Genomic DNA, 13,926 nt, shown 5'->3' on the forward strand with positions numbered 1-13,926 from the left:
TCCAGGACATGTTTATTGTTTTAAATGTCTTTGTAGCTCTTGTCATAAAAATGTGAACCATAGCTATAATTACCTCCTTTAAGCAGTGGGGATATTATGGAGATTTAGATACAGCTGAGGTGTCTATATGTTTTTAATCTTTTAATTTTTTATTTTTCTACAACGTAGCTTACAAATATGTCAGTAACCTTGGTTAATTTTGTCATGTTCATTTTTACTAACAAAGGCCCTGCACTGGCTTGAGAGCTTCTGGTTGGTCATTGTGAAAGGAAAAAGCACAGAGATTGTGAAGGACCAAGAGCACAAGTTCTGTCTGCAGTTTGACTTTGTGAAAAATGTCTTCTTCTTTAAAGGCAAAAACCCCCCAAAAACTAAAACTAAAATGTAAAAGTAGATAACTGAAATATATTACATTCTGTTCCGATCTTTGGCTTGCAGTCAATTATAATGCTGCCAAATATTTAGTGTTTTGCGGTAACAGAACTTGACACAACAGTGTCCCGGTAGTATTTAAACAAACATACTTTTGATTTGTTCTCCATTTCAGTTTATATAAATAATTCGGAGGGCAGCAAATCAGTACTATATTGCAGACCAAGGAGAGACACATAGTTTATGAAAACTATACTCCCAGACTGGGGGGCTTTGACATGTCTTAGTAAAACAGAGGTCAGGGTCTTTTCATGTTTTATGTTTCAATTCTTTATATTTTCAGAAACAGTACTTAAACAGATGCTGGTTTGTAATTGTAATAACTGTGCAGGTAAAGAGCTATTTCCAAACCCAAATTAGGATGAATGGTCATGGTTTAGAAAGGACATGGATGAAAAACTTTTGATTTCTCTTTCAGAGCCTGCCCCTACTATTAAGGTGCCCAACAATGTGACAGTGACTCCTGGTAGCAGAGCAGTGCTGACCTGCCTCACCTCCAGCACGGTGCGATACAACCTGACCTGGAAACGGAACGGTGCAGATGCCGGGGTGAGTGAACCATTGCGGGTCCGCATCATGGGCAGCCTGTCCCTGGAGATCCGCCACGTCAAGCCCTCAGATGCTGGAGAGTACAGCTGCATCGCTGCCAATGAAGGGGGGGCAACAGTCGCTGGTGTATACCTCACAGTTCAAGGTGAGAGGGGTCTTGAAGTCTGCCTAGTCTTGGTCAATCAAGGTACAAGGTGTTGTCATCTTTGTCACATGCTCTACCTACTCTATCTTCTAGTGCCAGCTATAATGCCGACTAGCATGTAGAAGTTACAGACAAGGCAATACAGAAATATGAGCCTGGTGTTTCCTCTTTCATGTCTTTTGTCAAACAATACATGTCTTATGGGAGGCTTGGTTTTACCAGACTGTTCAAAATAAATAAACTGCAGTTAAACCTTTGAAAATTTTGAAAGCCCTGCATAAAACAGCTATTGATTCTTTTTAACAGCTATTAAAAATAAGTTCAAGCGGTTTAGACTTAAAGTGGAAGAAAATGAATCCTGGAAGTTTTCATAGTTAAACTGACATGTTTGTGCTGATGCCTCAGCAAAAAACTAATCTAAAAAATGTATTGGATGTGTACAAAAAGTTCACAACAGGGCCTTGGGGTGGATATTCCATGTGTCAATATCATCTTAGTTAGACAATAACAAGCAGTCAAGGGACTCCTGTATAGTGAGTGGTCTTTTCACACACACAAATCAGCACAGATAATTTAGTAAACTAACAGAGTGGTCTCTTTTTAATCATGGTCAATCAAATAAAATTGATTTAAACTGAGGTTTTTTTGTTCAAAATACAGTAGACTAGAATTTTTCACTGCATCAGACATTTAGATAATGGGTACTTTAAAAACTTATAACACTGAAGTGGGTGCCTCTTTGGGTTGTTTGGTGGCCAATTCCATTACGGTTCCTCATAAAGCCTTTATCTTCCAGCTAATATTTTTGGCAAACATCGACACCTCTAACAGGGGAGATCCTTGGTCAATGCAAACAGCTGTCACAATAGCCCGAAGACACCTAATTAGCACCTGCAGTACGCGGTTCCTAGTCATTAAGTTGCCTTTTGATGTTGGACTGTTGACACAGAAAGAAGGATGGAGGCTAGGAACAGGGGATGGGTGCTTCCCATTATTCTCTAGTGCAGTGAGGCCGGGCTTGACACACAGCGGGGTGGGCTGTCCAGTCTTACACAAAGTAATTTTCCAAACAAGACAACAAGCACAGATAAGGAAGAATCTGACTTTCATTGTAATACGTTGGCTTTCCTGCCCTGTCAAAGTAGCTCTGCAAACTTAACATAATCAAATACAATCCATACCACTTAGAACAGGGGCATTTGTGTTACGCGATTCGCCCGTAGTAAGTGATGGACGGTATAATCTCCCACACAGTAACCTGACACTCAAAATATCCCCCAATCACCTGTACAGTAAACAAAACAAACACATGTGTTTGCGGTTAAAAATCTTTATTAAGACATGCATTACACTGGGCATCAGGACAATCTTTTTTTGCAAGTATGGATAGCATATTGAAAGCATTTTCAAATAAATCCCAATTTGGCTCTTTATCCAAATACTGCTCCATAGCATGCCACAGTGTTACAAGCGCAGCACGCATGCTTACGTCATCTGTGTCTGTTACAGTATCCTGGTCACTAAGGTGACACAGCTGAGAATTCTTCCTCTGACATCCCCTCTGGTGTCAGCACTCTCCTCCTCAATTACAGAAAACCCAGCTTTTTTGAAGGAAGATTGCATTGTTTGCTGACTGACAGAGTTCCAAGCATGCTTCAGCAAGCATACAGTATCTAACAGAGACATTTTATTTACACTGAATTTTCGTGCTTTGATGCTCATCGCTTCCATTGCTTGCTGTTGCAGTCAGTGTTGTTTTTTCAAACTGTAAACCTGACACTGCGTACAGATATTAAACAGTCAAGGTACAGTACAAGGGTAATCGCTCAGTAATGAGGTACAAACATCTGATTGATCCATCTGTCGAGCTTTTACAGTTAGGTGCTGCCTTTTGTGTTGAAATCTATGTGAATGGCAAGATAATGAGGTGAAAAAAGCTGATTGGTGGATTAGCAAGAGCGATTATTACAGTGAAACAGTGCATTCGTTATTAGAATGTAACATGACATAAGCGATGCATTTGTTATTGATATCAATGGGAATGGCAAATGGCAAACGCTATTTGTCTGATATAATTGGCTGCCCGCAATAACCCTGGATGGTGTAAGTGGTGGATACTGTACATCAATCACATCATTAGCAGAGTTTAACAGGGTCCAAGTGGCATAGCTTTTCAACTTTTCGAAGAAATTTCATCACACTCTGTGTATGCACTGTGAAATGTAGGCCTTTTTACCTATTTATTTTAAAAAGTAAATTGTGTAGACCTGATTAGGTCAATAACTACAAATAACAGAGACAATGGGAACAGCACTTTGGAATTAATTATATTTACTGGGTAAATGTGCATTCATTTAAACAAGTATGCACTTTACAAGGATCGCATTCTTTAAAAACTAGTACACAGTCTCTTCTGCATCAACAATACATTGGTACAAGTCATCATTTTAAAATGCATTAAAGCAAGGTTTTTCAAAGGCACAGTTCTAATCCATAAAGAACTCACACAACATGGGAAGGACCATGCATTTAAATTAGAAACAGAAGAGTCCTGAAGGGACCTATCAATCTTTAAACAGTGTGGAAGACCTTCACATTTCACACAGAGGCCCTGAGTGGGTGGTAATAGGATCTTAAGGGATTCTTGGCAGTGCATTAAGCAGAAGGGGTCTAGTACTGTTCAGAGGTCCATCAGCTTCCACTGTATGATCAAGACTGGGTTTCGACTGAGACATCACAACCATTATACCTAGTCCTGCATTTTAAAACATGATTTTAAAACCATCAAACTGTGACTGGTCCCTAAGTGTGTTGAATATCTGTACCATTAACACGCTCAATAAAAAAATGCATTCTTTATATCACCTACGGTCACTGCACATCTGTTGTTTCCTTTTAATGTAGAACTTCTACAAAGGACCTTTAAACAGCTTTGCCATATAGAATCACTCCACAGCTGCTGAGTTGGAACATACAACACATATATTTCCTTTGTATAAATCAGATCTCGAGGATCACAAAAGCTGTATGCATATTTTAGAATAGTTGAAACAGAGCTGTGTTTTTGCAGGGTTCAAAGCAAAATGAAATCACCCAGGGTGTGTTACACATCCTGAATCAATTCAGAATCACTTTGGATTCCCCATCTTCACACTATCAGGAATCAATAATGTTTGTTTTAAGCAATACAGGGTAAAAATTAACGCAGTTATAAAATAGCTTCTATGTAACCCAATGTATTGCTAATCTGTTTGTACACAGTGTCACAGTTATTATTATTGTTATTATTATTATTATTATTAGTATTATTATTATTATTATTATTATTATTACACCACACAATTACATGATGTCAGTGTTACATTTAACAGAAGTTGTAATGTCCTAATTGAAACATGTTTTCCATTATTAAATTCTAATAAAGACCTTAAAGGGAGCAGGGACTCTTATGAAGAGTTTATCTTTTGAAGTAAATTCTGTGTCAGTCACTAGTCACAGCCATATTTAGAAAAATTGCAAAATGTTAACCAGATGCAAATAGAGGTTTCCAAAAAGAGAACATTAATGGAAAGGTTACAGCAGATTATCTTTCTTTATTTAGCAATCGTTTGTGCAAATTTACTGGACAAGTAGCTTAAGTGGTTGATGTGGAGTAGGTCTAATGTTTTAGGTTATCACAAGTCAGTACCTCAATACCATGTTTTCATATTGTGAAACAAGTTGGTTTCTCCATTACATCCCTGCTTGTACAACTTAGAATCTACACTGAATGGCCCAGAAAATAGCCTAACTAACCAACAATACAAAACTTAAGATGCACTGTTTGTGTTGAAGATTTCTAGGATTTGAGCATATATAACACATCCATTGCTTGTCAACATTGCACACATCTTAAAGTTTGACACATCATGAACTTCTTGCAAACTGGTGTTGTTTTCCAGTGGTGGTTTTTAGCAACTGCTGCCATTGCAGAACAATGCAGAGACTGGGAGGCACATTCAAAGGCTGGGTGCATTATTGCACAAATTAAATTGTATTGTATAGAACTGGTTTGAGCCTGACTGAAATTCAACATGCCTTCTTGGTGTTTCTCTGCAGAACCCCCACAAGTTAGCGTGGAGCCCAGGAATCAGACTTTCATTACTGGGCAAGAAGTTCAGATCCGCTGCTCTGCAAGAGGCTACCCAACACCGCAGATCGTCTGGACACACAACGATATGTTTATCATGGGCTCCATCAGGTAATTCTCAATGCCAAAAGTGCAGCGTTTGCTGATTTCTTTACAGTACTTACTTAATCAGGTCCCACTGTGTAATTATTCTGCTGCACTTCCACCAGAGCTCAGGCATAACTTGAACTATTTTACCATCTGCCACAAGTCTTATTACTTTCTACAATTTCGACAGGTTAAATTGCTGTGTGATCCTGGGATAACCACTTGTGAATGAGTATCAAGTAGAAACCCACTTAGTATGGGATACTTAATCTAAGTGTTATAATATAAATACTTTTGCTGCAAAAGTATTGAATTAAATTTCCTGTTTTTTTTTAAAGGCACCGGCTGATCCCAGATGGCACCCTGATCATCAGTAACACGGTTCAGAGACATTCAGGGGTCTACAGCTGCCTGGCTAGCAATCCTGCCGGCACAGACAGACAGACTTCCATTCTCACTTACATTGGTGGGTATGGAAGAGGCAAATGTGCCTTAGAATTCCACTCAAGATTGTACTGCCTCTGTGCTCCAGTGATGTGCATTCAGTCAGGGTTCTAATTGGGATGATTCATTATATGAATGCTTAAATATATCTGTGAACTACTGTGTCTAGATGGTAAACCCCTCAAGACACAATTTTAACTAAAGTTGTTTGTCTTTGAGGCAGTCTCATGACAGAATGGAGGAACGCCCCCCACCACCACCACCTTAAAAATTATTTTACGTACGTCTTATTTTTGTCTAGTACACTTAAAACAATATCTGGCAAAAAATGACAACATAAACATGACCTGCTCTTCCTTAAACTAAAGATGATTAAAAAAAAATGCAAATGAGCAGTCGACCCTGTGGTGTAAGGACAGCATTCATTTAAATTCCCTGTTTTTTTTTAATTCAATGTCAGAGGCCCCAAAGGTTACTGTAGTCCAGAAGGAAATTTTGATTGGACTGGGGGACACCACTGTCATGGAGTGCAAAGCCACTGGGCTCCCAGATCCTGAAGTACAATGGTATAAAGGTAAGAATGTTTCATTCAACTCAGCTGGGGGATTATCACTTTTGTTCATGAGTATTATATTATGTTTTGTACTCAAAGGATTAGTTTGCTTAAGAAGAATCACCTATAAATTACTTTAGGAGAAACTGTTAGGTCTATGCATATTCCATTTAAATCAGTTTATACTTACATAAGCTGTCCAGCTTGAGTAAAAACATATATTTTCAATCATTCTACTGTATTGGTGTGTTTAAGATTAAACAGCAAGTTTTTGTTTCGTAGGAGACCTACAGCTGAGGCCCTCTGCCTTTGTGAGCATCAATGGCCTGCATGGAATCTTGAGGATCAAGGAAACACAGGATGTGGATGCGGGGGACTATACCTGTGTGGCCATCAATGATGCCGGGAGCGCTAGAGGACAAGTCACCTTAGATGTTGGCTGTAAGTTCAGGAGTTAACGTTACATGTGTCATAATTACAATGACAGACAAGTGGTCTACTTTACAAATGGCTTTCAACAGAGACTGCCTTTTGAAATGTATCTGCTAGATAAATAGACAAGCATTAATGGATTTACCTTCACCTTCTCAGCTGCACCAGAATTTACACAGGAACCAATAGACATCTCTGCTGACATTGGCTCCAACATAAGCCTGCAGTGCCAGGCCCAGGGATACCCTCAACCCAGGATCAAGTGGAGACGGCTGGACAATGCTTCCCTCTTCTCTAGGCCCTTGGCTGTCAGTTCAATCAGCCAGAAGAGGACAGGGAGCCTAGTTATTAACAGTATGTCTTCACTGAAAGTTGTTATGTTGCTTTATTGTTTTACCTGGAGAAACAATAAGCCAACTATATAACAAGATACCAGCATGTGTCTTCTCATGATGACAGGGACCTGTCTAGTCCACCACTGAGCCAAGTCAAGGCTCTACCGACTCCAGCTGCGGATTCTTACAGCAATGTTCTATTTTATCAGTTGTTCAGTTGCTCTCACATAACACTGAGGTTTATGCTTTAATTTCTCATAGACCTTTGGGTAGATGATGAGACTACTTACGTCTGCGAAGCTGAGAACCAGTTTGGGAGGATCCAAAAACAGGCTACAGTTACAGTCACTGGACTCGGTAAGAATCCTTCCTGGCCACATGAACTAGAAATCACAGCAGCTTATCAGTTATACAGTGTTTCACCTGTCTGATAACACTTAAATCTTTTCCGCTCTATTTGACACACTGAAAGCATTGGCTCTATCAATGTAGCTAAATCTGCCCTTCCAGCTATTTGGTTACTCACAAGAAAAGCTTCTTAGTAACATGGGCTGCAGTCTAAGTTGTATACTGTATATGGTAGAAATGAGAGAAATTGACGTAAAAATCAAAGGCACAGCCAGAAGTGAAAGATCTTCCCCAGCAGATGTGCTTAGGTTTCAGATTGTTATTTCTTTGTCTGAACCAATTTAAGTTCAATATCATATATTTAATTTATAATATTGCATTAGTGGTATGTGATATATATATATATATATTATATATATATATATATATATATATATATATATATATATATTATATATATATATATATATATATATATATATATATATATATATATATATATATATATATATATATATATATATATATATATATATATATATGATATATATATATATATATATAATATATATATATAAGTATATATGATATATATATATATATATATATAATACAAAGTCTATACTGTACTAACTCTAAACATACAACTGATCAGGGACATTTCAAAGAACCCTACACAAAGATACATTTGGCAAGCAGCCACCCCCAGGTGAGTGGCTGTTCCTAATCGGAACTTGTCATTGTGAAGGATGTGGAAACCAGATGGAGCGCCAGGCAGTGTCATAAAACACAGTGCTGGAAAACAAACCGTGAGGGAGTAATCCACAGGCAGGGAGATTGAGAAAGAGTGCTTAGGAGTGAGGGGACATGTTATCCCACCGTATTTCAACAAGCAACTAGGGAGACACCAGGCTATGGGGGGTGGAGGCGCTATTTAAATTGAAGTAAAGGCAATGACCTTCCATTGACCCCCCCCCCCCCCCCCCCCTTCCCACACACGCCTATTCCAATAAATCTGCTATCAAGTTAAGCTGCTGACAGTCACAGAGGACAGAGGAACATGTTGTGCATGCTATTTGTTCTCTAAAATGTGTACTTTTCTAATTTCCATATGTCTGCTACTGACCTTGCTTACAAAGTCAAGGGCTTTCAAGTCCATGTCCAAGTCCACATCCAGATCTAAAGTAGCTAAAAGTTAAACTCAAGTTAAAGCTATAAACTACATGGACTTCAGTGTTTAGAGTTCCAATGTGGTCTTGAATTTATCTCTGTTGTTCTTGGAAAACCATTCACGTTAGATGGACAGAACAAGGAGTACTAAAGTAATGTGGAGTGAACCTTTTTACAGATTAGCTGAATGGAAGGTATAAAGTCCAGTCTATGTGGTGTGTTCACAGTGACCCCTGTAATTGGAATCAGCCCAGCGGTGGTGAACGTCATTGAGGGACAGCAGGTCACCCTGCCCTGTGTGCTGTTGTCTGGAAAGCCACTGCCAGAGAGACGTTGGCTTAGGAACGATGGGGTGGTAAGGAGAGAGGATATTAAGGGTTATTTGATATTCTTAAACGATTCTCCACCCAACCATGTTTGGGTCTCCTCTCTCTCTCCAGCTGAGCCCCAGCCCCTACCTGACAATCCGCCGAGACGGGAGTCTGCACATTGAACGTGTCCGGATGCAGGATGGGGGGGAGTACACCTGCGTGGCCCGCAACGTGGCAGGAACCAATAACCGGACCACCAGCGTTAAGATCTTTGGTACGAATTTTGTTTTTTCAGGTGTATGTCAGGTATTTCATTCACCTTCAACCAGCTAAAGGAGTTTTCCTTGTCCTTAATACTTATATGAACAGTTGCTGTAGTTATAAATTGCATTGCCGCAGGTATATTTAGCTGTCTCATATACTGTACATGAGTCAATGTTCCTCATTCCTACTCAGAATCTAATCTGATTTCTATTCAAGTTTTTCTGTGCCGTATTGGCCCAAGTTGATATTTCATGCTCAACAAAGAGCTAAAGAATAATACACTGGAGCTCAAAGGATGCACAGGTCAAGAGTGATTTATTCTGGCACAAGTTAAGTGACTGTTGCAAGTCAGCTTGGATTTAAATTCAGACATAAACAAGTAAAGAATAAGGACATTGAACATTCTCAAACATGCAGTATGTATAAAGTTGAAGCACAGTTAAAACTCTGTTCTTTAAAAAAACTCCCAAGTTCTCCAGCAATAATGGCTTTTGCAGATTACTGTATGATTATTAGTAAAACAGAGATAGTGGGAGAGTCAGATGGAAGGCAGGGGGGTGAAGTGGAATGAGAATTCCTTGAGAGGAGGAGCCAAGTGCTGTCTCAGCTGTTTAAGAGAACATGCTGAACGTGTTTTGAAATGAACCAGGGGTGAGTTTTCAAACAAAACCGCCATTTCCTAATAAAAGTCAAATTTAGCAGATTCTTGACCAAAGAACACTTCTTCTGTCTCAAACAAATGGGAAGATTTTTGTAAATTCTATTAGTATATTCTTAGATTTCTCATGTGCTGTATATTGGGCAGCAGCATACAAACATTCTCTTTTTCATGTTTTAGTTCTTCCAACAATACAGCATGGACCCCAAGTATTCAGCACCATCGAAGGGGTCCCAATAACATTACCCTGCAGAGCAAGTGGAGTGCCCAAACCTGACATTACCTGGTCCAAGGTAAAAGCTACTGAAAATACAACACATATACAGTCACGTGATAACTGCAGTAGTAAACTTCCTGGTATAAGAATAAAGCCTAATATACTGGCGCATAGCAGTATTCAGATCTGCCACAAATCTAAGACTTTTATTACACCATATTTTGATTACATCAGTTGTATCCTGTCACTCCACACCTAGCTATAATGGTGGACTCATCTGGCCTACTGAACTAAATTATAGGTTGAATTGCGAATATATACTGCTTAACAAGCAATGCTGTTGAGCACCATTCACATACCAGAGCTCTTACTCATAGTCTGAGCACCCTGCCACTAAAAAAAAAAAGAAAATGTGAAAGAAACCAAGCTCAAGTCTGAATTTTCTACCACAAAGCCTTTCATGAAACTGATTTCAAGGTCGTAATAATATAGGAGTGACTTGAGAAGCGACACAAGATTACAGAGCACACCCAGTCATTGCTGTGGGCAAAGGTATTACTGTTAGAAACAGCTCTGGGATATCAAAGAGTTTCAGGGACTGACATCTCTCTAATTGTTGGGAGCAGTGCCCGAGTTGCCGGGTCAGACAGACCAGGGAATAATTTTAGTGTCATCCTGTCCAGTGATGTGAATGGAAAATCGCTACATTACCTAATAGGTCCTTTAATAGGCATTAATCCTTCATACAATAAAAGTCCAATAAAAACTCTGGTGCAATAAATCTGTTAGACCCAGAAAGACTTGTTTCTTTTTTATTCTTTGCTAAACCTTTGTATCTGTTACTTTTACGAATTTACACTATTAAACTGAACGGGACATCTGAGACAAATTAAATTTTAGGCTTTAAATTCAGCAACAGCTGGCGGATAGCTACGGATCTATTTATCTTTGAACACTGATTTGGCTGTTCTACCAGCAGAATTCCAACCTTCCTTTTTATCTGCCATTCCTTTATTTATGTAAAACATGTAACAAGCAATCATTCTTGATCAAGTGGGTATCCAGATAACATATTTAACCTATTTAATAAGGAATAGCCAAGCTGCTTGTGAGAGTTCAGATTTGTATATCTTTATATCTGAAACCTATTTGTAACGTCTTATTGGGTGAAGAAACATCTTGAATGGGAGTGCTATGTATTTTATTTTGTGGCAAAGAGACTTCTGGATAAAATGGCAGCCAAAGTTAAAATAATCTAAATGAAAGCAAATAAATACCTCAGCAATGACTACAATGCTCACCTGTCATTGTTTAATCTGCATAGGGACCCCTGGTTACCAGCAGACATTTATCAAAGTAGTCATCAGATTAATCCATGTACCATACTCTACCATTATGTGTTTTGTTCTCTAGAAAGGTCAGCTAATAGACCTCAGTGGCAGTTCATTCTCACTGGTCCCTGATGGTAGTCTTCACATTGCCTCACCCACTGGGGAAGAAACAGATGAATTTTTGTGCACAGCTAGCAATGCCGCGGGCTACACATCCAGAAAAGTACAGCTGACTGTTTATGGTAAGTGAATATTTTTTACATACCAAGAGCTTTAGACCTGCTTATGGTCATTCTTGAAATCTGTATACACACTCGACTTCAGTTACTTTGCACACCCACAGCTATTTCTGGTTCAGTTTAAGCAATATCTGCAAAATACATGTTCTAATGTTTTGGGTGGTGGTGGTGGTGGGGGTGTGAGTGGGGGGTGGTGTGTGTGTGTGTGTGTGTGGGGGGGGGTTACATTGGACAGACACACTATTGGCATATCTTTTTCATTTAGCTAAAAATTACCTTGAATCAGGAACCTGTACCTGAAGCTTTAACTGCATTTCATTCTTCAAAAGACTGTTCTTGAAAAAGACCTTATGTTTTAAATCTAGTGCCTATTTGTTTCACAATGTGTATTTCCTTGAACAATTGCAACAGTGCACCCACTCTTTGTTTCTTGTATTGTAGTGAAGCCGAGGGTCTCTGGTCCTGGCAGGGAAGGTCAGGGGGGAGGAGGGTCAGGAGTCAGCATGGTGGAGATCTCGGTCACAGCAGGGGAGGACATCACTCTGCCCTGTGAGGTCCAGAGCATCCCTCCACCCATAATCACCTGGGCCAAGGACCTGCAATTCATCTCCCCTTTCTCGCCTAGGCAAGTACTCAACATAATAGACAGCACACTGAAAAAACTGCTGAAATCGTTTTTTGTGATGAATGTTCATTTGGCAACTCTTATTTACTCACCCGAATTTCTAAGTACAGATTTTTTAATTATTTACCAAATCAAGTCCATATGTTTGAATGGAGGTCAGTCTGGAATCAGACCTGATGTAGCTTTCCAAAATGTATTTGAATTGCCAATAGGATGAACAGCCTGCTGTCATAGTGGTTAGCTTGGCATTGGAAGGTCTTTTGTCATTGGATTGATCATTTGCATTGACTTAATTGATTGCGACAAAAAGTAAAATAGCAAAAATTGCCATTGAAAAAATAACTATTTGAGACTAGACAACATAGAACAAATAAACACACTCTCAAGACATAAATAGTACTGCAATGCGTTGCTGTTTCCTTCTGCATTTAGTCAGAACAGACTGCATCTGCTATTGAACATATGGTTGCAGTTGTAAGAACTGTGAATCTAATTTAAAGTGAAAGATACCTTGGTTTTCAACTGACAGTAGAAACGAACAGTAAAGCTTTAATTGCTAACCAGTTAATAAATACAGTCCTTTTAAATGCCCTTCATTCTAAATGTCTAAATTAAGTAGAGTATCTACATTATGTGTATATTTTTACTTGCAGACACACCCTGCTCCCTTCTGGGTCGATGAAGATTATTGAGACAAGAGTGTCAGACAGCGGGATGTACTTGTGTGTTGCTACAAACATAGCTGGCAACATTACTCAGGCAGTGAAACTCAATGTAAATGGTAAGGGTTGTTGTTTTTTTCTCGTTATTCTCTGAACTTCTAGCCCACAAAAACTTTTCATTGTTTCTTTTTTTAATTCTATTCAGATCAAGCTTTTCCTTCTAAAGCATCAGTTCAGTCTCCTTCGTCAGGGAGTGAATGGGTCTCGTTTTCAAAGTGGTGTCACCCACTGAAGCATTGATTTACAACAGTTAAAAAAAATAACTGGGTTTCAAATAGCACATGCAAAGAGTTAGATGACACTAACGAAGTTTAAAATAAAAGCACGGAACATTACAGATCACTACAATTATTAGTGTTGGTCTATCAATTTGCCATTTTACCAGACAACATGGATATCTGAGGCCAGTATAATGTGAACCCAACAGGGCATCAAAACAATGTTGGTTAATGGTCCCGAGGAGGCTCCCAGGTTTGCCTCTGCACTGGATCAACTAACCCTGGAAAAACAACTTCCAACAACCAATTTTGTTAGCTTGGGCTGCCTAACAGTAGCACTTTGTTAGCTGGGCTGGCAATAGGTTTTTGTCGTGTGTGTGTGTGTGTGTGTGTGTGTGTGTGTGTGCAAAGCTGCCAGATTTTATTTATCATGTAGCTAGTTTCCTGTTAAGAGGCCAGTGGTGATTTAAAAAAAAAAAATGAAACGTGGATGAGGGGAGAGAATGTGCATTGCTGAACACTTGCTGTTAATCTCCTTTCAACTTATTCTGCTGGGGACCATAAGCACCTCCAAAATGTATCTGCCCATAAAAGCCAGTCAATGCACAAAGCCTGGTATGTAAATCTATTAATACTCTATTCACACGATCACAATCACGTCATGTGCTTTTAAATGTGCATTGTTTATGTAGTGTGGGTAGCTTAATATTGTTAATG

The 13,926-nt window shown here is 39.1% G+C and overlaps 1 protein-coding gene across 1 annotated transcript in view; it reads left to right on the forward strand.

Moving 5' to 3' along the window:
- Positions 1-13,926, forward strand: part of LOC121331076 (hemicentin-1-like) — an 86,027-nt gene that overhangs the window by 30,731 nt on the left and 41,370 nt on the right. The window contains 13 exon segments of the mRNA XM_041278232.1: positions 851-1,126; positions 5,225-5,366; positions 5,681-5,808; positions 6,247-6,360; positions 6,622-6,780; positions 6,931-7,125; positions 7,368-7,463; positions 8,852-8,979; positions 9,065-9,209; positions 10,038-10,150; positions 11,488-11,647; positions 12,086-12,269; positions 12,923-13,050. Of these exon segments, the coding sequence (XP_041134166.1) occupies positions 851-1,126; positions 5,225-5,366; positions 5,681-5,808; positions 6,247-6,360; positions 6,622-6,780; positions 6,931-7,125; positions 7,368-7,463; positions 8,852-8,979; positions 9,065-9,209; positions 10,038-10,150; positions 11,488-11,647; positions 12,086-12,269; positions 12,923-13,050 (1,968 nt within the window).

Source organism: Polyodon spathula, chromosome 18 (assembly GCF_017654505.1).
Source record: "Polyodon spathula isolate WHYD16114869_AA chromosome 18, ASM1765450v1, whole genome shotgun sequence".
Lineage (NCBI taxonomy): Eukaryota > Metazoa > Chordata > Actinopteri > Acipenseriformes > Polyodontidae > Polyodon > Polyodon spathula.